This window comes from Falco naumanni, chromosome 7 (assembly GCF_017639655.2).
Source record: "Falco naumanni isolate bFalNau1 chromosome 7, bFalNau1.pat, whole genome shotgun sequence".
NCBI lineage: Eukaryota > Metazoa > Chordata > Aves > Falconiformes > Falconidae > Falco > Falco naumanni.
Genome location: NC_054060.1, coordinates 508117 through 530635, shown reverse-complemented (window position 1 = coordinate 530635; position 22519 = coordinate 508117). Strand labels below are relative to the sequence as shown.

General features: G+C 54.3%; 2 protein-coding genes across 3 annotated transcripts in view; both read left to right on the top strand.

Moving 5' to 3' along the window:
• TRIP4 (thyroid hormone receptor interactor 4) overlaps positions 1-5903 on the top strand; it is a 34094-nt gene extending 28191 nt beyond the window's left edge. Inside the window, exons 12-13 of the mRNA XM_040599584.1 lie at positions 715-817; positions 5668-5903. Of these exons, the coding sequence (XP_040455518.1) occupies positions 715-817; positions 5668-5735 (171 nt within the window). The 3' untranslated portion in view covers positions 5736-5903. The remainder of the gene's footprint in view (positions 1-714; positions 818-5667) is intronic.
• ZNF609 (zinc finger protein 609) overlaps positions 5738-22519 on the top strand; it is a 74614-nt gene continuing 57832 nt past the window's right edge. The window contains exon 1 of one of the 2 annotated variants that reach the window (XM_040599583.1): positions 5738-5848. The gene's annotated coding sequence lies outside the window, so the exon portion shown is untranslated. Of the gene's footprint in view, positions 5849-8374; positions 8572-22519 lie in introns of those variants that run through there. The other variant, XM_040599582.1, reaches the window with a different exon arrangement.

The window sequence follows — 22519 nt, the reverse complement described above, 5'->3', positions numbered from 1 at the left end:
TCTCCAAATATCAGAGCCTTTGTGTTTGGACTGAGCTTTGTGGGGAAGAAGTGGGGTATCTGTAGTAGAAGTACCTGTAGCTGGGACAGCTGCTTCAACAGAAGAGGTGGCCACCCTTCGCTGGTCATCATTTTGTTGGATTTGCCAAACTCTTTCGGTTGAGGTGCTGGTGTGCTGCCCGTGACTGGCTGGGGTTTAGTGGGGGTACCTACATCCCTGGTCAGCTGAATCTGGGAATGCATTGGACTGAAAATTGGTCTCATGCTTGTCCCAGCACAAAGCAAGGCAAGCTTGGCAGGGCAGGATCCCCAGCCGCCTCTCTGTTAGATGCCTCGTGCTTTAGATCAGCTTAAGGCAAGTGTGAAACCACACCTTCTAGGCAGTGAAACACAGGTTGGTGCTAAAGGGGGCTGAGAAGGATTAAGGAGCACACAGGGAAGCAGCTTGGTGAGCAGATTCGAAAAGGGAGCAAGCTCTAGCAGAGGCATGATGAGAAGAGACTTAGAGAGGGGCTCACTGATTGAGATCCAAAGCTGCAATGGGTGTTTGGGTTTTTTTCATTGAAAGTTCTTGAACTGGTTTAGTCTGAGCTGCTACAGCCTAGATATAACCCATCTCTTAAATAATGATTTCTCTGCTCCTGATTGTCGAGCTCTTTCCAAACCCATGGCAGTTCGCCTGACTCTGTTTTCTGTGTGTCTCTGTGTTCTGCAGTATCCGGATCTGAGCCAGGAGTCTGGGTCTCCATTTGTCTTTATCTGCACTAATCCCCAGGAGATGGTTGTGAAGTTTCCCATCAAAGGAAAACCCAAAATCTGTAAGTAGTAAAGTTTCCACAGATGCCCCCCTTGGCCTTTCATGCCTGCTCTCATCACCATCTCTGCTTGCCTTTGCCATATGAGTTCGCAACCTTTGCCCTGTGCTCTTTGATCTGTAGGTGTTTGTTTAATGACTTGAATACATCTGTAATATTTTTTTTTGTCTTTGGTTCCCCTTTCCCCAGATGTTGCTTCCTTCTAAATACATGCCTCTTCCTGCCTCTCCAAACACTCAGGAGTCAAAGAGCGCTCGTGTCTGCAGCTGATCCGCTTCTGGCATCAGCCTGAGTCAGGATACGAGCCAGTGCGGTGATGCTCAGGCAGACCCATGCTAGCTCCTTGTCTGTGGTTCAAAATTACCCTTTTGCCTGTGAGGATGGTGAGGACTTGAAGCAGCAAGAGCTGCAGGGCCAGATGGATGTTCTTCATCCGTAGGCCAGCATGATGGGGTGTCCTGGCAGAGTTGCAGGGAACCACCGCAGCATCTGTCCGTGCTCCGCTTGCCAGCGTTGTTAGTCCCTTTTATGAGCCACCAGCCCCTCTGCAGGCTGCCAGTTATTCCTACCCGCTGCTGTAAAAAGGATGGAGGAGGGATGCAGCAGCTGGGGAGCCTGCAGTAGCTTCCATCCTTATTAGCAGCCTCCCCACCACACAGCCTGGGGAAGGCACTGTACACGCTTTCAGGGGATGTGAAAAATTAATTTGATGGGCTAAAAGCAGCATAAGCAAAAATAGTCTTGGCTGTTTGTTTAGCAGAGCTGATGACTGGGTTTTCTTTCTCATTTGCAGTGTGGTTCTCTAGGAGTAGTTATCTAGTAGCAGAGGGGTGGCAGTATTTCTCAGTACCAGTTAGGTAAGGGCTTTTGAAGCACAGTGTAAGATTTTTTTCTGTTGTTTTTGAGGGCTTTTTTTTCCCCATCTGTGCTCAGAGAAGCACCATTCTCCCACGGCTTCAGTCTCTTCCTGGGTATTGGGGGTATTTGTGCCCTGCCGGGGTACTGAGAAGGCAAAACGTTTTGGTTTCTTCACAGCCTTTGTAGCAACAACTGGGAGGTGTGTTCAGCCAATGGTGACAAACGGTGCTTGGTGAGCTGCAGCACTTGGATCTTGCTAGTGGCACTGTCTTCCTGCAGGGACAGGTCTTTCCCGGTGTGCCAGTGAGCAGGCAGGGCTGCACCGAGTTATTTAGGATGCAAACATCTTTGCTGTGGTAGAACAGCCTCATTGCTGTGGCGTGCTGGAGCAGCTGCTGCGGGTTTTTTTCCTCTTTTTTTTCCCCTTGTTTTAACCTCTCCTTGCTCTTGTACAGGTGCTCTCATGCCCCTTCACTGCCACATCTGCCTGCATTCAGCCGGTGGTGGCTAAGGGGAAGCTGCTGTGTGGTGTGAGCACAGGGCAGCCAGCTTCTGCTTGTCTGCCTCGCTGGGTGCAGGTGCTGCCAGTCCCCTCCCCATCTGTCACGTTGTCTGCTTTGTGTTGTGACACTTTCCTGCTTGGAGAAGGATCAGTCTAACAGCCTGGAAGGAAGCTGGCTGTGCTGGCGGCTGGCTGTGCTGCCCGCTCCTGCTGCTGGCCTTGCCTTTCCTGCCCTCCATCCCGACAGGAGCTGTCATGAGAGCAGCGGCAGGGGAGACTGTGGAGTTGCATATTCACCTCCCGGAGGGGACATCGTCTGTCTGGGTGATATTTGTGACAGCCTTGGGAAGGAGCAGGGAAACCTTTGACCTTTCATTGGAGTAAGGCGCTGTTTTAATAGGAGCTGGCATTACATCTGAGGCAGTCAAAAGCTTAATTCTCCAAGCTGGAAGCAGAGCAGGGGGAAGGTGCTGGCTCATGTCCCCACCTGAGCTCACCGGCTGCCCCGGTCTTCTTGAAGCCTGGCTCAAACCATGACAAAATGCCAGTTTGTCTTGTTGGGAAGCCAAGCCATAGTGGTTTTCCTTGCCAGATAACAGCATGGACCTTGCCACAGTGACATCTGAATGCTTCTCTGTTGCAAGTTAGTTGTTTCTAGCAGCATGGGGAGGGGAAAAAAAGAAGTAACATAGCTCAATTTTTGCTGCCAGGGTTATTGTTTGTGTGGAAGGGATGAGTACTGTGTTTGTGTTGCATCTGGGAGCATGGCTTTCCCCAGACACATTCCTGCTTAGTTTTAGCACATGAGGACAAAGCTTCCTGGCAGTTCTCAGGGGTGATTTCCTTGAATCCAGGCAAAGCTTCCCTGAAGCCTCCCTCAAGCATCGCTCAGAAGCCACTCTTCAACAGCCGACGGCTGGAAGAGTGTAAAGGAGAGGGTGAAGGGACATGTCACAGTGTGAGATGAGAGTCCTTAAATCATTGAGTGGAAAAAGAAGGGGACCCTGGGGCTGTTGCCTTATTTTTAGCCTTTTCCTAAAGGTTACCTGTGTGGTGTTTTATGTTTGCCAGCTGGCAGAGCAGAGGAGCCTTCTGATCACTTTTGGGGTCCAGGAGGAGCAGGCAGGCATGGTAAATATGAAGCTTCTAGCCCTGGAGATGACACAGTGTTGGTGATGGGGGACCAGAGCATGGAGCAAAGTGTGAACTTGCTGCCTTTCTCCTGCCAAAAACCCCACAGCTTGGTGACATAGTGGTCTGACACACTGCTTCCAGACAGTCTGGCTGTCCTGGCTCAGCCACGTAGGGTGCCCATTGCTGTTTCCAGCCACTGCAAGGAGGGGGCTTCTTCCCCACCCTTAGGCAGGTAGGAGAAGTCTTCTCCCACAGAGGGTGGCAGAGGGGATGTTGGATCTCCTCCACCTCCTAACTACGGCACAGGACAAGAACGCTGTCTGAAAACAGATGCTCCCATTAATGCCCTGTTTTGCCCTTTTGCTTGGCCTCAGTTTTAGTTTTCTCATTTGTGATGGTGGAGAAATTTTGCAGACAGCATTTTGTGTCCCATGGGCTGCGGACTGGTGTTTCTGCTCCTAATTTCAGCCTGACCGTAGCTGTGTTTCAGTTTAGGGATATATGGCATGGTGACTTGCAAACTGTTGCTCATGTCTTTTTTCACACGTGTTATGGTTTTGGTGCATTGAACTTCCTTCCTTCTCAGGCTCAGACAGGAGGAAGGCTGGCCCAAAACCCAAGCTGAAGGAGGAAGACTGGTTTCAGGGAGGCTGTTTTGTCCTGGTGGGACATCCTGAGCAAAGCTGTTTTGTAACCTACCTCTGCTGGGAAAAGTATTGTCAGGCTCTTCGTTGGGCTGAAATCGAGAAGTTTTCTTGGTTTGAAGAGAAGGTGATGGTCTCTGGCTGGTTTGGAGCCATTTTCTCTGGACAAGCACCTGCTTCTCATGGCACATGAGCATTTACTGGCAGTTTTTGGAGCAGTGGCCAAAGTGGGACTGGTTTGGAGCCTAGTGGTTCTTGTCTCCACCAGGGATTAGATCTACTGTGTGCTGTAGCTGGGTTGGAGGAATGTAGTGGTCCCAGAGACCACATGGGCTGTGCTTCACCCACAGGGTGGTACCAGGATTGATCCCCCCGAGGGATAATGCTGAGGGACCTGGATGAAGTGCTGCCAGCTCTGGCTCCATCCACCTCACTGGGATTTTGCTGGGATGGGCTCTTGTCTGTCCATCTCCTTAGGATTAAACTCTGATCCTCTTGCCTACCTTCCTGATGGTGTGACCACAGCGGACCCCCATGTCCCTCCCAATGGGTGTGAGAGATGCTCCCCAGGGACTGGGGCCACCCTCCCCAGCTCAGAATGGGGTCTGTGTTGGAGTCCCATCCCTGCTCTCAGCTACAGACAGAGGCAGGATGAGGCTGGCATTTGGAGGATGGGAAGATGCAGGGGAGCAGGAGCAGGGAGGCGAGTTCCCAGGGAGACATGGCATTAGAGGAGGTGACTTGTGCTGGCTGACAGCAGAGCTTCTCTGGGAGGCTGGGTCTTTGCCGTGCTGTGTCGCTTAAGGTCACTTTCCTTTTCTTCCTCTCCCTTTTGGAGGAGAGAGCTTTGCCTGGGAGAGCGGGAGCATGCTTGCTTTTTTACAGACAGGGAGAGGGGTACAGGGATGCTCCTCTGAGGCAGCACATCTCCCTCCTGGCTTGCTTGCCATGCCTGGCTTTTGGCTTCTTCTACAGGAGTTCCCCAGATCTCGTGTTCTGGTGTCCTGCTCCTCTCCCAGGCAGGAAAGCGGAGCTGGCAGCAAAGCCACCAAAGGGCTGTGAAGGACAAGGGGAGGCTTTCTCTGGGTCCCACTGGAGCAGCTGGCCATGGGCACCTGGGCTCCCAGAGGCACTGCCCAGTGGCAAAGGCAGCATGGCCCTCCCAGTTGGTGGCCTTGGACGCCGCCAACCTGGCACTTGGCAGCACTGAGCAGTTGGTCCCCATGACATTGTGTGCCCCATTGCATCAGCATCCCCAAGCTGAGGGTTTATTGTCCCCAAGCCCAGCTTTCTGCCACACTGTGAAGAAACATGACTGCAACATGTTCCTTGATGGTCTCCCATATCCTTCAAATGTGTTGACATGCATCCTGCGGGCAAGCGAAGGGATCGGTTTCCCCCCTGGTAGTGGCAGGCAGGCAAGTACTAGATGTTAATTTACTCTCCACCTTGCTGAATTTCTCCCTCTTCAGCATCTCTTTGCCATGTTGGACATATTTGCCCCTGGCTCTCCGGTGTCACGCCTGCAGAGGGAGGCCATGGTGGCTGGAAACGCCTGGCTCCTCAAGCATGATAATTGAATGTGACAGGAACACACTAACTAGGAGACCTTGCTGCCTCCAGCTTATTTGCATTGCAAATAGCATTTAAAAATAAAGAGTGATGAGAATTTGTTGTGTGTTTTTTTTTTTTTTTTTCTAATCCCCTCTTTACAGGGAAGCTGGATGCAAAGATCCATCAGGGAGCAAAGAAGGGGTTAATGAAGCAGAAATCGATGGGGTGAGCCTCGGGGGAGCAGCGCTTTGTTCCCAGGAAACACCCTGACTGACACAGAAGGGTGCCAGGATGATCCTCAACTCTGGAAAGCAGGTGCAAGACAGATCCCACAGTTTTTAGGTATTGCTTTATCCATTGTGTTCCAAAAGCATTAAAAGAGATGTGTTTTCACTGAGCTCTTGCCCAACAGCCCTGTGCTTCCCGGGAAGTCATGCACTGTGGACAAGGGTGGTGGGAGATGGGGCTTGACAGGATGGGATTCAACCAAGCGCTGGCATCTCCACATCTCCTGTGAGCACCAGATCCCAGGACGGGCAAGGGGAGCTCGCCAGCAGCGTCCAGCCCAGCTCCATCCATCTCTGCAGGCAGGAGGTAGCTCCATCCTGGCTTTGGCAGCATCTCCCTCCCCAAAATGTACCTCAGGGTCTTTTTGGCTGGAGGGGGTCAGGCACATCAATGGCCTCACAGGAGAAGAGCAAGGAACTGGGGGACAAGAGGGATGGCTCCCAACAGCCAGAGAGCCTGAGCCCTGCCGAAGCTGGGGACTCGGGGCGAGAGGTGGCCTCTGTTCCTGCTCGGAGGCTTTCTGCTCACAGGAGCACTCTTGGCATCACCATCACCGGGAAGCGCCCAGCCTTCTCTCCTGATTTGTATCAAAGCAGCAGCCACCCCACAAAGCTGAGCCCCCCCCTCCAGCAGCTGTGTGCTGGAGTTAAAAACCTGTCCTACCTTATAAATAAGATTAATTTCTCCTTTTTTTTTTTTTTTTTTTTTTAATCCTTCATATTCAGCATCTCCCCGCATTGCTGTGTCTGTGCTCATTACACATTTGTGTTCACTGGGCTGTGAGCCTTTCCTGCCATGTTGCTCCAGGCTCTGCCTTGTTGTGGTCTAAGTGCTCCTCCTCATTCCCTGGAGCCCACCCTGCTCCGGAGGGGACAGAGCAACCCCAGAGCACTGCTAGCATCCCCCCTCCCGCTCAGGGACATGGTGGGGAGCAGAGCAGGGCTGCTGGCTCAGCTGCTTGATGCGATCACTGGTTGCAGGTTGTCCCAGCCCTCTGCCTCTGTTCCTGTCACTACCCCAGCAGAGAGGAGGAGGAGGAGGGTGTGAAGCCTTCGTGGCAGCTGCCTGCACCCCCTGAAACTCAGCAGCTGGATGCTGCAGCGCTGGAAATGATCCCGCTAGCACTGTCCTTTGCTCCGGGTGTTGTCTTCTCATTCCTTTTGCTGCCTATGGGATCTCTGAGATGCTGGCAATGGTGGCTCTGGATTCAATGCCCACCCACATCATTCCTCATTTGGAAAACCTCTGTGGGTGTTTCAACTCTGAGTCGCCCAGGCACAGCATGGAGGTTGTGGTATGGGAGCTGCCGTTTGGCATGGCAGAGGGAGACGGGCTTCTGCGGCTTCCTTCTTCCTCTGGCTGCATCCCCCATCCACCAGCCTGTCCTGTCACTTGTGTCCCACCAGTGTGGTCCCAGTCTGCTGTGCTGGGACACTGGTGGCTTCCTGGCATGTTTTTCTCTTCAAGTATTGTGGAGGTCCTCCTTTCTTTGGTCCGTGTGCTTTGAGAGCAAGGGGAAATGTCAGTGATGCCCATAGGAGTGGAGTTGGAGAGAGACAGGGGACTTGGGGTGGCATCCTGTGGTCCTGGGGCTGTGGGGGGAAGGAGGCAGTAGAGGACTTGGCCTTGGTGGCTGGGTGGGAGAGGCAGGACACTGAGGTTGCTTTGCCTGAGCTGCCTGCAGCTCCCTGGAGCATCTTTCCTGGAGGTGGAAGGCATCGACACTTAAGCAGCTGGCCCAAAGGCAGCGCTTGTGGGGCCAAGGCTGGGAAGATGCTCTTCCAGGCAGAAGACAGGTGCATGGAGAAGGAGCATCTGCTTATGTGGTGGACGTCTTTCACAATCAGTCACTGATGTCTCTGCTGCCCTGCCCTGCTCCTTACCGGCACGGCCTGGGATGAGCAGGATGCTCAGGACACCAGGCACCCAGGGTGGAGAAGCACCCAGGGAGGATGTGCTCAGCACCCAGGGGGTGCACCCAGGCTGGGCTCCACGTGACACAGCCCTGGGGTTTCCAGCTCCCGCTCCTCACCCCAGGAGCGCAGCGCAGCGCCTTTGGACAAGGCTGTGACAGAGTGGGGTCTTGTACTGTCCCCGTGGGACAAAGGGACTGTGGGGCTCGTGACCTGCCCATCACAACCAATGCCCATCAAATTCCCCGTCTCGGGACACTGCTTCCCAGGATGGGTCGCTCACCCTGCCCCGTGCCGGGCAACGGGGTCTCACACGGCCCCCCGCAGCGTGTGAAATACCCCCAGAAACGTGCTCCCCCCCCCGCTTTCCGAGGTGGCACCGCGGCGGTTCCGGCTTCTCGGGGGGGAACTGCTCCGCTCCGGGCTTTGTTCGCCGCTCCTGCGCCCCGGCTCCCGATCGCGATCCGGTCTCCGTGTTTTCCGGCCGCGGCTGTCGGGCGCCGGCGCCCCCTTTGTGCGGGCGGCGCCGCGTTTGCCGCCCGCCGGGGGCGGCGTTCTCCGCCCTCCCGCTCCGGGGCTCCGCCGTCCGGGTTTTGCGCCGCGCCCGCGCCACCCCGCTCCGGCCGCCGGTCGGGTTCCGGCTCCGGGCTGCCGCGTCCCCGCCAAGCCGAGCGGAGCCGAGCGGAGCCGAGCGCCCTCCCGCCCCGCCCCGCCAGGCGGACACCGGCGCGGCCTGCGCGGCGCGGCGCGGCCCGAGGCGCGGGTGGCATGGCGGCCCCGGCGGCCGGCCCCTAGCTGCCGGCGGAGCGGCCAGGCGGCCCCATGGAGGAGACTTAGGGCCGCCCGGGACGGGAGCGGAGCCGGGTGAGTGCGGGCCCAGCCCCGCGGCGCCCCGGCGGAGTGTGCGGGCGGGGGGGGCGCCGGTCGGGGACACCCGTGGCCGTTGGGCCTTGGCCCCACTACCCCGCGTGACCGTGGGGCCCGGGTGGTTGCTGCCGCCGCGGCGCTGCGGCTCGGGTTCCCCCCGCCGTGGCCGTGGGGCCTTCCCCCGCGGCCGTTGGGGCCGGGACCCACCCTGCGGCCTTCGAGCCCCCCCGGCTGGTTTAGGCCCCCTCCCGTGGCTGGGCGCCGGCGCCGTGTCCCGGGGGCGTCGCTCCGTGACCGTTGGGACGGGTGTGTGTGCCCCCCCTGTGACCGTCGCGGAGAGCCCCCCCCCGCCTGTGGGGGTCGGGTACCCTCCAGAAGTGCGGGGTCACCCCCCTGCCGCCGCGGGGGTCACCTTCCTCGCGGCTACGGCGCCGGGGGGAAGGCCCGGGGGCACCCAGGGAGCGGGTGGGCCTGGGGGTCTCCCCGGCTGTGCCCCCCCCCCCCCCCGCCGCCCTGGCTGTGTGCCCGGGGGTCTCGCCGTGTGCGTGGGGTGCGGATCCCCCTGCCGCGGGGGGGGGGGACTGGGCCCCCGCGTGTCCCACCGCCACGGGTGCGTGGGGGGGGGGTTATGGAGCCCCCACGGCTGCAGGGGGGGAATCCCCCGCGTGCGGGGTCACCGCCGGGGCAGGTCTGGGGGTGGCTGGGCGCGGGATGCCTTTCTGAGGGGGCAGCGGTGGCCCGGGGCGGGGAGTCGCCCCCTCTTGCTCCCCCGTCTGTGCACGGAGGGTTGGGAGGCGAGGGGCCTGGGGCGCCCCGGGCGGGCTGCTTCCCCCGGGGTGCTGCACCCCAGCCCTTTCGGGGTGCCGTGGGGGTTCGCGGCCCCTCGCGGGGGACTCCTGGGGTCACGTTTTCCCGAAGGCGTTTGGGGAGCACGGGCTGTGCGTGCGCGGCGGGGGGGCGGGCGCAGCCCCTCGGAGCGGGCTCCGGGCTCCGGCCCCCTCAGCTGCCACCGGGGGGGCCGCCGGGTGCCCCGGTGCCACAGGACGAGCGGCCGAGCCGCCGCGCCGGAGCCCTTGCTGGTGGGGCCGGTCCCGGGGGCGACACGGTCAGTGACAACGTGGCCGAGCCGGTCGGGCGTCCCGTAAGGGCTGCTGGATCCCGCGAGCGGGACGGAGCGGAGAGGGCACCGCTCCTGCCGTGGAGCTCGGGCCCGGCGTGCGCCGGGAAGGTCACCGGCTCGGCCCGCTCAGCGAGGCCAGGCTCCCCTCCGTCTCCCAGCCGGGTTTTTTCCCTTTCCTTTTTCCCCCTTTCTGGGAAGGCCCTTTCCCTTGGAGGAGGTGTTAAGACACGCGTTTGTCCTGGCACATGCCGAGGAACTCACCGATCCTTTTTACTCCCTGCAGAAGAATTAAGGATGCCGGCATCAGAGCTGGCTTTTGGGTTCCGGCGTGCACAGGGGCGGCGTGGGTGCTCGCAGCCTTCCGTGCCTGGACATCTTCAGGAAAACCTATTGCCACGCTTTGTGCGATGACTCCAGCACCGGATTATGCTGCACATTTCTAGCTCTTTGTTGGCAGTACATGACCACACACGCATGGCACTCAAAAAATCCAGTCGGTGTATTTTATTGATTAGCTCTTGACCAGAAATAATATATAATTTATTATTTTGAAGCTGTTTCGGTTTCAAAACAGAAATCCTTGCCTTTTTATGCCCTCGTTCATCCAGCAAGGTTTTCTCCTCTCCCTGTGGGGTAGAGCTCACTGAGGAAGGGAGACATGTGCAGCACTGGGAGCACAGCTGTCTCAGTGGTGCGAAAGGATGAGGATTTAATGTTTCACCTAAACTGGCCTCGCGTTCAGGACAAGGGCTGTGAGCCAGTTAGAGCCACCAGAGGAAATTAATTATCAAGCAGGTTGTAATGATCTGTAATAAAGTATGGCCAGGACACGGGGATTTTCTTTCTTTTGTTTTTCAAGTTGGGCACTTGGACTTGGTTTCCAGTGGAGGGTCTGTGTGTTTTGTGGGTCGCCATTAGGCTGCTCCTTAGCTGGAGGGGCTGGTGTGTGAGTGTCTACACACGTAGGTGTCTCTTAATACACGTGTTGTCCTATCACAGTGTCCTCTGCGCATGCTGAGAACGGTGTTCTTCCTTTCCTGGGGAGAAGCTCCCGCAAATAAGGGACGTTTGTCTGTCTGTAGCCCTGTGCTGCGGGCTGTGTGGCAGCTGCAAATAATCCCTCTGCAGTTGCAGGGCTGCAAAGTCCCCTCACGCTCGCTGCATCCGACTTGTCGAATGTCAGTGGGCACAGCATCTGCTTCTGCTGCCTTTAACGCTTTTTCCCTTTAAACCATTAGGTGAGCTGAAAATTTGCCTTTTCGGGAAGAAAGGGCTCACAAGGTGTAAAGGCAGCTGAGGGGTTCTCATGCTGCGTTGGAGCTACCTAACAGGTCGTGTATCTTTATTACGTATGAACAAGAAGGAAGGACCAGAGTTCACTCTGTCTGGTTTATTCTCTTTGACAACTGCGCTGCGCTGAATCAAAATTTGCCTCCAGATTATATTTACAGTATCTTTTTAATTTGAAGTCCATAAATTAAAGAAAACTAGAAGCTGCCTTATCTTTCTAGCACTTGCATGTGGGTACCCCATCTGAAACAGAGTCGATGTCCATGAGTCCATGTCGTGGCAGAGGTTGGAGACCTGTGGCTGGGGTCATGCTCCTCAGGCTTGGCCGCGATGGAAGGGTGGTTGGGCACCAGAGTTGTGTGTTGTGCCTAACACTGTGATTTACTCGGCATTTCTTCAGTGTATGTTGCCTAAAAAGGGATCTTTCTCTGCTTGCTCGTGGAGGGAGGAGGAGGAGCTGGACTGCATGGCGTTGCTGTCGACCTTGGAGGGGCTGGGAGCGGGGATGCACCTCCCTGCTGTCCCGGGGCACCTGGTGTGGCAGGGCTCAGATTCAGATTAGGGCCTCTGGGCACTGATGCAATACTAGTCCCAGATGTAATGCAGTAAGCCTCTTTGTCCCCTTTATCCGGAGTATTATGTAAATAAGATGGTATTTATGGTCCCAGGTATGTTGTTTCGGGGATGTGTGACAGTGTGCATGCACAGCTATGCCCTTTGAGTGTTGACACTGCTGCTTCTGGCTGGCTTCCCCAGCTGGAGGCAGGGACCTGCCGGGGACAGGCAGCGAGCAGGCAGATGCTTGCGGGGATCGTGTCACATGCTGGCTCCCTACCAAAAAGAGGTGAGGCCGCAGCTGACCTTGCCAGGGGCTGGTGACAGTTTAACCGTGCTGGGTTGCATGTACACAGTGAACGCAACAAGCAGGTCAGATTCGGGTAGTCTGCAGGAGATGGGGTGCTTTCCCACTGAGCTGAAGGTGAGATCCATGTTTATCTTTGAGGTTTGCTGCAGAATATGGGCTGAAGTTTCCCTGACCTCTGGGTGAGGAGAGTCACAGGTCTGCTCCCAAACTTGCCCCATATTTCTTTGCAGCTGATGGTGGTTTGTGGAGAGGTGTTTTCAGAAGCACCAAAGTCCCTGAAGCACCTGGAGGTGGCCTGGGCCGCCTGCAGTTCTCCTGTGAAGCTGCTTCTGATGCTTCATGGGCACATGTCAAGTGCACGTGGGCTCTCTGGGTATGGGGAGAGCCAGTCCTTTCTCCATGAAGCTTGCTGGCTTATTTGGGAAAGTGGTAATTTGGATGCTTGTGCTGTGGTGGTAGCAGCTGGAGGGAGGATGATGTTGTTGCATGGGGGCGCCTGACTCCAGCAGGGTTTTGGGGATGTAGGAGGGTGTGTTGAGGAGCTCACCTGGGTGTGAAGGGTCTTTTCTAAGATCAAGGGTGGGTACATGAGGCAGCTCAGAGCATGCAGCTGCCCTGGGAGTTCATCAGTAGCAGCTGAACCAGAGCTTTGGCCACCCTGGCAGCAGCTGGTCTGCTCCCTGTCCCTGTGCTGGGTTGGCTCAGGTGAGGAAGGGGTGCTGCTTGGTTTTGGGGAAGGGAGAAAAGAAGATCCAAGTAGGATGTGACTTCTTATGCTGTGCAGTTGTATCAGACGTGCTTCCTTGCTAATGAGGATCAGTGCCTTGTGGTGTGACGTGGTTTCACAGGAAGGAATGAGGTTCTGCTCTGACAGTCTTACAGCAGAGAAAATAGGGAAAGGCTGCCCATCTGGGAAACTTACTCTGTGACTCTGGTTGCTTGTGTGATTTTTTTTTTTTTTTAATTTATGTAATTTCTGTAAAGGAAACACCTATTTCACTCCTGGGTTTTGGTGAAAAATCAGGTTTTGAGATGAGATCAAGAGGTGGTTTTGCTTTTGCTGCAGCTGAGTGTCCTTCACATACAGAAAAATTACTGATGTAGCTGCTTAAGCATCAGCTCAGATGTTGTGCGAGGTGTGTGTGTGTGTGTAGAGAAGGGGTATAAAATGATGTGAGTGCATTTTTGTGGATGAATAAGGGTAATTTCCAGAGAATCTTGATATTTTGTATATAAATGCTCAACTTCTACAATTAATTTCCTTGTTTGTGGGCTGCAAAAAGAAAGAAAATGGGAAGATAATGTTGTCCCTTTATGCTCCTTCCCTAAGCACATTGCAGACGCTCGAAGGTTTTGTGGCATTGGATTTTCCCTCCGAGCTGTTCCTGCTTGGCCACTCTTCTGATGTCTGGAAGGGTGATATCTTTTGTACAGTGCTCCATCATGTATGACATCTCGTCTCTTTGTGTGGCTACACCAATTTATTGATAAAAACCCAAGGTAGTATGAGAGTGATTTTAATAAATTTGCCGGGCCCACTTGTGGTTTTGATTAAATGGAGTGTTCCTGGTTCAGACGAGTCCAAAGATTTGGCTTTGAGTTATCCCGGTGCTTCTCCAGGGGAAGAAAGGGCAGCCTGGGAGGAGTCTGCTCTGCAGCTTTTAAAGGAGTGAAAATGAGGTGTGTAATGACTTAGCTAACATTAACCGCCATGAATTCAGTTAAGAGGTATAGTCTTACTAAGCTCCACGAGAATTACTGCTTCTTCCCCAAAGATTTAGTAGCTGATGCCATGGTGAAATTTCTTGTCCTGAAAATTCCCAGTTTGCTTTTTGGGGGTTTCATGTCTGATCTCTACCTTCCCTCCATACCTATTGCCACAAGTAATTAAAAGTGAGCTGCTGCTACCAAAACAAGCCAAGTACACTTTGATGCATGGTTCTTGCTGGTTTTTATTGTATTCCTTTGCATGCTGGCTAATTCACAAAATTCAGCAATTTGCAATGGGTCATTAGCGTGAATTAGCAACTTTCTGATGTATATCATAGCTTTGCAAATGTGCTTTATTAATCTGTGAAATACACCTATTTATTATCCCTCCCAGGGAGAAAAAAATAAAAGGGATTTCTTGGTGTGGTACTCACTCTGCTTGCATTTGTCCCTGTCTGTGTCTGCCTTCCCTCCTCCTTTACTTCCCAGTCTGGTTGTTTTTTCCTAAAGTGTTCCCAGGCTGATGGTTTGACAGCAAGAGAGATTACAGCCGCACGTACGGTCCTCTGCTGCAAATGATGCCTTAGCTCGTGTAGCCAGGGTGCCCTAATTGGTTATTGAATGAAGGGAATTAAAGGCTTTAATAGGTGAAGTGGCGGCTCCTTCGTTTCTGGAGCAGCAGAGAGATGTTTGTCCTCTTCTGAAACCTGGGAAATGGCCAAGACTGCCTGCGTGCTCTTCTCCTAAAAGAAAAAATAAAGCCCAGAAGCTCTTCTTTCCCTGGGAGCAACCTGGGGGTGAGTAAGCAAGCATCTGTCCACCCTCTCCAAATTGCACTGCTGTCCACCCTCTCCTGTCAAGGTGGGGCCGTGGCTGGGAGATGCCGCTCAGCTGGGCATAGCTCAGCTGTGGCCACTCTGGTGCTCTTCCTTTGGATGGAGAGGACAGAAATGAGACACTGACCTGCACAGAGCCCTCCCTGTGCCTGCCAATGCAGCTGATGGTTTCCCTTTCTCGTGGAGGATGATCCTCATTGGAAACCCTTGTCGTTGCCACCACGAGAGCCCCAGCCTGGGACTGGGACCACCACGGGGTTTGGGTGGCGGGGATCAAGGCGAGGAGCCACACCACCTCCAAAGCCCCTAAAGGAAAGGGTACAAACAGCGGGTTCAGAGGTGCCTGCTCTGCTCCCACCAACGCCCAGGAGCTCGGGCTGCTGCCAAAACGGTGGGTACCTTTCTGCAACCCTGCTGATGGCATTGATCAAGCAGGGAGAAAAGGGTGAGCTGCTGTTTTCCAGCGCTTACTCCAGCAGCTGTTTATGCCCATTGGTTGTCTTTGGTCTTTGCCAGCTCTTCTTTCTTCCCATCTCTGTGACTGATGCTTCGGGGATCTTTCCTGGTCACATCCATCTTGCTGCTTCCTCTTGCTGCTGACTTTCTCAGGCTGTTGGCAGTCTTCCAGCCTGCGCGGAGCTTTATCTGAAATTTGTAAGCCTTTCTGGTTATTTTTATATGCGCTCTCTAGACTGTGCATGAGGACAGGCCACTGATTCAGATATTCTTTAAGCCTCTTGTAAATCAGTTTGCTTCTGCGTTGGGGTAAGCAAGGGTGTAACCAGACCAGTCTTAAATCCACGCGGCTGCTCCGCTTTACTGGTGGAAGCCAGCTCTGCTCGAGGGACAATCACCCTCCAGGTTTGTCCCTATGGGAAGCGTTGCGATGCAGAACTTGGTGCCAAACATTTGCTCAACTGTCCTGTTTTGAGTGTTTAATGTTATTTTTGGCAACAGCCAGCAGCGGCGTGGCTGGCTGGGTTCAACAAGAATGGGCTTTGCAGTGGCAGGAGAGCACTGGGGCTGAGTCTGGTGCTGCCAGCAGCACCTCCGGTGAGCCATAGCGTGCCGACTTGTCTAGCTTAGACTCATCTGAAGCACTTCTGAGTTAATCCTGGCCAGTTATTGCTCACAGGGTTGCTTTTTGCTTTTGCCACCATGTAGCTGCCAGTGGTCTGTGTGTCAGCCTTCGACAGGCAAGCCCTGCGGTGATGCCTCTCCGCTCTGTGGTACCCGTGCCTGCCAGGCACCTGCTGTGGGGCACATACCTGTGACACCGTGACACCTGCAGTTGTGCAGGGTGGCACATGGGGATCGTGGGTGATGCAGGCTTTGGGTGAAGATGGGGCTGTGTTAAACCATTGCTGCGGGTCTGGTCATGGCAGGCACATGGTGGTGTCTTCCAGTGTGGCCACACAACAGTGAGGGGTGAATCCCTGCTGGGTATCCCTAGTTCAGGATAGATGCGAGTGCTAAGCTTGCAGGGAGGAAGCTGGCTCTGTTACCTTACCCACTGAATGCTTTTTCTCCCATGCATGTGTGTTTTTCAGTTCCTCCCTCCCAGTACAGCTGAGTGTTAAGAGCTCTGGGCACCACTTAATGCTTATGGATGCGGATCTGTGTGCTGGGCTTGCTGATAAAGCTCTCGACCATTTTCAGCTGTCAGAGATTTTGAAGTCTGCAAGGTCACACTTGCTGGAAGAAGTCTAGCCTGGCATTTTTGGATGAGCAGGCTACGGTCCATCGGGTGTCCAGAGGAACAAGCCAAGCCTGAGCCTTGCTGCTACTTGCTCATCTCTGCAGCAGAGGCTCGGGAAGGGGCCGTGCCTTGCACAGGACAGTGCCGCGAGAGTTGTAATGAAGCACTGACACGACTCTCATCTGCCCTGGCTGTGCTTGATGCTCCTCTTGTCTGTGCTGCTGCTTTATCCCACACTGTGACCTTTCCTGCAAACCTAGCTGCTGCCTGGCAGGAGGTCTGTCAGCAATCTGCAGGAGGGCTGTGCAGGCAGGCAAGTCACTGGGCTTCCTGGACAGCTACAGTGAGGGTGAAGGTTCCCTTTTTCACGGGGAGCCACGTGGAGAAGTTAAGGGACAACGGATACAAGTTGCACGGGAGAGGTTTCATCTCGACATAAGAAAAACTTCTATGGTGAGAACAATTGTTCATTGGAGCAACCTCCATAGGGATGTGGTCCACATCCTCCAGCGAGTCTACATCATGGGAGGTTTTCAAGATGCAACTGGACAGGGCGGTAGATAATCTCATCTGGGCTCTCTTTCCTGTGAAAGGTTGGACCACGTGACCTTTCAGGGTCCCTTCCAACCTGGTTTGCTCTATTCTTCTACAGCTGGGGTCGTGTTGACACATATGTTCACACTTGCGTGTAGTGATGGTGCAAAGCTCAGCTTCCCATCAGAGAATTGACTCCAGCAGAGAGCAAGTAGGCATGCTGAGGTGGCGATGTTTGCCTGCTGTCCTTCATGGGAACGAAATTAAGTGACATTTGGTGCCTTCGTATGGGTCTGTAGGTATTATGTGCCTCCTGCTTGAGCTGGGACCACGCACTTGAGTGATGTTTCTCTTGCCATTAGTTTTCTTGAAATATGAAGCTCTGGACTTCCTTGTGTGTTGGTGGAGGAAATGTGAGTCGTGTTTTATTCTGTACAGAGGTAGGTAGCTTGAAAAAAATGTGAGGGTTGAGAGACATCAAAATCAAATAATTGTAAATCTGAAGAACTGCAGGCTCTGGAGGCATGAACAAATGAAAAATTGGGACTTTGGTGGTGATGCTTCCAAGAGTGGTGGGAGGATTAAAGAGGAACTTGTTCCATTTCCCCCTGTTTTGTGATGTTTTAAAAGGAAGGCCTGAAACATTTCATCCTTTTAGTTTTCTGCCTTTCTGTATGCTTTGTGTATTGGTGATGTTTGGCTTGTTGGGAGTTGAGGGAAGTGAGGGGGTCTGGTGAGGGCAGCTTTGCTATTGAGCCACGTTCAAGAATGTTGGGTTTTTCAGCCCTAGACTGAGTTGTTCCTCAGTGCCTGTTTGGCATCAAGGTTAAAGAAGTGCCAATAAGAAAAAACTGAGTTGTCGCTAATCTGGTGAAGTGTTTTCTTCAAACACAGCCAGGCTGAGATCTCTGGCACCGTGTGCCCTTATCTTGTATCTCCAGTTTTGCTGGACTCCTTTGTGTGCTGTAGTCTTGCTGAATGTTGCTGTAAAGGTCGTGTTTTAAGGTCATGAGCGGATGGGAGTGGATGTGAGGTTGAATTTTGATCCGAGCTGCGTCTTTTCACTGATGGTGAATGTGAAGTTGAGGCTTGATTGTGTCTTTAGTAGTGGGTGAGTGTTGTGACTGATAAATCTCCTGAGCCTTGCTCCAGGTGGAGTGATTGCCTGGGCACCCCTACACCAAAGAGGTCTTTGCTTACATCTCCCATCATTCTCCATCTCCAGTCTCTTCCAGTGACCTCATCCGTCTTTTGTAATGCCTGGACTGAAATATTTCAGGGTTTTCTCAAGGATGCCAACAAATGACTCATGACTTGAGCGCTGCCCTGTGTCAGGTTCATCTCCAGTGTCAAGGCTCATCCTACAGAAACTTGGGAGTCCCGGCATAAGTTTCTTGACGTCTCTCCAGGTGCTCTGGCTGCATTGCATGCTGGAAGATGTAGTCTTGATGGGGTGCACCTCCATATTAAAAAAAGAAGGGTGTCTCCATTTTATTCAAATTGGGTTCAGCCTTCTCCCTCCTGGCATCTCACCAGTGGCAGCCCGCTCAGCCCCGAGAGCCACCAAAGGTCTCCTGGCGTTGTGTGAGCGAGGAGGCGGGAGCGCAGCTCCTCCATTCAAAATCTTGCTTAATTCCACATTGAACGGCTTGTTTTGAAGCCCTGCACTTTGGTGTGTTTTGCAACAGCTCAGACTCCTGCCGGGTGAAGGCGATTGAGGGATCCTGCCCCCATTGGGTGGCAGTTCTGGAGGGTGTCATGGTAAATCTCCTTTGTCTGCGGTGGCTTGACTGATGTATGGGGGAGAGCGAACCCTCCTCCCCTGCACGATTTCTTGAGCTGAAAGCAGCAAGTGAGTGAGGAAGCTCCTTTGTGCTGATTTCTCGTCTCCTCTTGTGTGTGCCAGCTGGCTTGCGTTCAACATTTCTTTTTTTTTTTTTTTTTTTCTCCCCCATCTCTAGAGAGAGGGGGTGGGGAGAGAGGGGAACATCTTAAAAAGAAATCTGCAGAAAAGACATGGGAGTTACTTAACAGAAATCCAACCCAAACAAGCCCAGCTGGGGGATTACAAATGTGGTGGAAGGAGCTGAGCGGGGAGCGAGGGCGGCAGCTTGGGAAAGGCAGGCATGTTTCCCCCGCGCCCTGGGTTTCTTTAGTCGTAAAAGGAAACAAAAAGGGATCTTGTGTGGAGGCAGGGCATGGGGAGAGCCGCCGGCTGGCTGCCAGCAGCGGGAGGAAGGGCTTGGGCGCTGTGGCCCCTCGTGCCTCGCAAAGCGGGCCTGGGGCTCGCGGGGACCCCTGGGCTCTGGGCAAGCGGGGTGGCCGGCGCTGCGTCCAGGGATGCTCTGCCCAGTGCCGGTGCTGCCGTGCCTTCCCTTGTGCGGGAGCGGGGGTTCCACTGCCTATCCAGGGCCGCTTTGGCGGGGTGAGCACCTCACTGAGACCCTGTGCCCCCCCGGAGGAAACGCTGTGTCCTGGAGATCTGCCCCCCGCCCCTGGTCTTTGCCGCAAGCTCCTTCTTGCGGGCATTCCTGAAAGTTAATCAGGGTGAAAATTGCAGTCAGTCATTTCTGGAAGCCACCAGAGGCTGATCCTGGAGTGCTGCAGGCTGGAGCACATGGGTATGAGACAGTCTCCCTAGTGTGGGCTGGGTGCTGCCAGAAGAGTTTTCTCCTGCATCTCTCTGCCCTTGGGCGTTCAGCTCTTCCCCGTTTTGGTTTCTTGGCCTCTGGTAACTGGTAGAGAAAGCCAGAGTGGCACGGCTGAGCATCTTGTGCATGTTTTAGCACAAAGAGCCCGGGGCTTGTGTGATTTCCTTGCTCCCTTTTTGAAGGTGAGCTGTTCTGTTTGAATAGCTTTCTCTAGGTGTGTTTGCAGCTCCGAAAGTGAACTTTCAGGTTTGTCTCTTAATACGGTTGGCTCCGTCCCAGCCCATAGATGCGGATTGTAGAGGTCTTGGCACCTAATGGAGCTGAATTATTCATGTCTGGTGCTCTGTGTGTGCAGCATTCCCAAGCAGAAAGCTGTCTCCTTGTAGGATCTGCGCTCCAGGACTGCTCTTAAAACGCTTTGTTGGCAGGTCTCCAGGCCAACAAGTGAGCACATGCTTTTCATGTTGTGCAGGGATCAATCCCGCGATGGCAGGAGGTAAGGGGAAGGACACGTTTATAGCTGAATCAATCTCATCAGTCTGTTTTCTGAGATGCCGTGATTTGTGGCAGCATTACTCCCCCTGGCAGGAGAGCGGGGAGGATCTGGATATCACCCGGTGCTTCTCCAGCTTGGGCAAACCAGGCAGTGGGAAAGGGATCTCCTTCTCTGGACCGTGGGCTGCAGTAGCTAGGGGTTCCGGTCCACCTGAAATAGTGATGACATGGCAGGTCGGGGGTCCCTGGGGGTCTTGCTTGGGAGAGAGACCCAAAACACTCCTCTGGCTGCAGAGATTGAACCTGCGAGAGTGGCTCTTTGGAGAAAAGAAATGGGGAATCGGCATGGGAGCTTCAGGGAGGGGCTGTTTGAGCTGTGGGAAATACTTTATTGCTGCATGGAATGGATGATGTTTAGGTGATCCCCCCAGATCTTATACCGGGGTCCTAGCCTTCAGCCCTGGGCTGGAAAGGGCTGATCCCTGCGCCGGTCCCTCTTCCTGCGGTGGCATGTCTCGGGCTCCCTGCCCCACTCCTTTCCTGCTACACATGCCTCTCCTCCACTCCTGCAAATCCAGCATGTTCTTGTCTGTCCTGTTTGCGGTTCCCTTCCCTCTGCGTTAGCAGAGCTCAGGCTCCCTTGATGCCTCCTCCATAGGGTGAATGTTTTTTCTCCTCTTGTTTTCTAACCCTTTGATTGTTCCTGGCTCTCTAATTGCTGGGGACTCAGCTGACTTCTGGGCTCCTTCTTCCTTTTGTTGTGGTAGGAATTGGCAAGCGCTGCTGCTGTTTGCATAGTTTCAGACCAAAATCCCGCTCATCTGCTCTCCTTATTTCATATATAAAAATAATATTTATGTATATGTGTGTGTGCATGTATATATGCACGCTTAAAACAGCAAGGTGAGTTTCCCAGCGTGAGCTGAGAGCTGCCCGAGCCGGCGTCGCGGAGGTGCTCTGTGGAGCGGGTGGTGCTGTGCCTGTTGCAATACAATCCTGTGGATTGTCTGTCGCTTTGCTGCAACTCTGAGACCAGATCCTCATCCATATGTCCCTCTGGTCTGAGTGCTTTGCATGCTCCAGCCTTGGGTGGGCAGCTTGGAGTGGGAGGCTAAGCCTCATCCTCTCCCGGTGTTGGTCCTGTGCAGCAGTGCTGTGTCCCCAGTGCCTGTCCCACAGGGTTGTGGCTGGATGCTACGCCTGGAAAGGGCTGTTACCAGCTACAGTTCTGGTTCATCCACCTCGTTACCGACTTCTCCCATCCCGACAAAGGAATCGCTGCAGATCCACGGCACAAAGGGAGCTGGCTGTGGCAGCGTGTGCCAGCCGGGGAGGTTTGTGCCGTGCAGAGATGAGATGGTTGCTGGCCCCATCGGCGGTTCGGAAGCAGATTGGTGGGGGTCGCGGCTGGGGGGCGGGTTGCTGGGGCACCAGGAGGAGGTGGTGGCAGTGACAGAAACAGGCAGGGCAGCTTTGGGAAGCTGTTAGTGACTCTGGTGCACAGAGCGATCTCCTGATTCGGCACTTTCTCTGCCGCTGAAATGGGAGGTCAGTGCTTTTCATTTCCAGCTTGCATGCTAGCCACTGGCTCCTGGGGTTAAAAATCTCCGTAATGACCTGTCAGAGAGTGGATTATTAGCTGTACAGAGCCGAGGATGCTGTGGGGAGCAGATGGAAAATGGTCTGGCTGCGGCAGCCTGTCTGATGAAAGAATCCCTGGCATTTTTACAGTGTTTGCATCTCTGGAAACGCACCGTGAAGCTGCTTTCCAGGCTCCTGCCTGCTGGGGTTTGAAGAAATTTGTACATGTGTGGTGGGGGGGTTTTGTGTGTGTGGTTTTTTTTTTTTTTTTCTTTTCGTTCTTCCTGTCTCGTTTCTCTTTAAGTCACCTGTTTCTGAAGTGTTGCTCATAAATAGTACCAGGAGCCAGCAGGCCGGGAGCTCGATGAGGAAAGGGATGACATACTGCTGGAGAGGAGCTTTGTCCAGATGGGTGGTCAAGGATTCCTTAAGGGATCTGGAGAGCGGGCAGCTGGAACCAAGTAGCTGGCTGGGTGGCTGCTGGGAAGAAGCTGTTCCATGTGTTAATTATGTCTTGTCAGTGTAATTGCCACGAGCTAACCTCAGCAAGTGACTCCAGGCTTTTTCAGGTTGTGCGTGAGTGTCTTGCTTGTTGTGCGTGGGTGTCTTGCTTGTTTCCCTCCCCCTGTGGCTGCCTCTGGGAGTGGGGAAGGCAAAGGGCTGGGAAGCCAGGAGGAGACATTCTGGGCTAGCTGGGGTTGGCCACAGCGCAGGCAGGTAGGGCTGATGCCCCTCTTCCCAGTTAAGACTGGGTACCTGTGCGGCTGTGTCTCGGTGTCCCATTGTTCAAAGCCGCCTACATGGCTCGTCGTGCTGGAGGCGGTGGTGGTTCAACGTCCTAACGCCGGGTGCTGTCTTCTGCTGTCTGGAGGTGTGGGATGGAAACCTTGTGCTTCCTGCTGCAGTTTGGCCTTCAGTGACCGCTCTGACGCATCCCAAGTGTCACAGGCACTCTGAAGCTTGGGATTTATTTCCCACCGAGGCACTCGACTTCCCCGTCGAGCCGCTCTCGTCCCTCACAGTGAGGCTGGTGCAGAGAGGAGCCCTCCCCCCGGGTGGCATCTGCAGGAGAGGAATCAATCCTCCCTCCTAGGGGCAGCGCTCGATAACTCAGAGGGAAATGGCGAGCGGGGAAACGTGTGAGTAATGTCTTGTTGGAGCCGA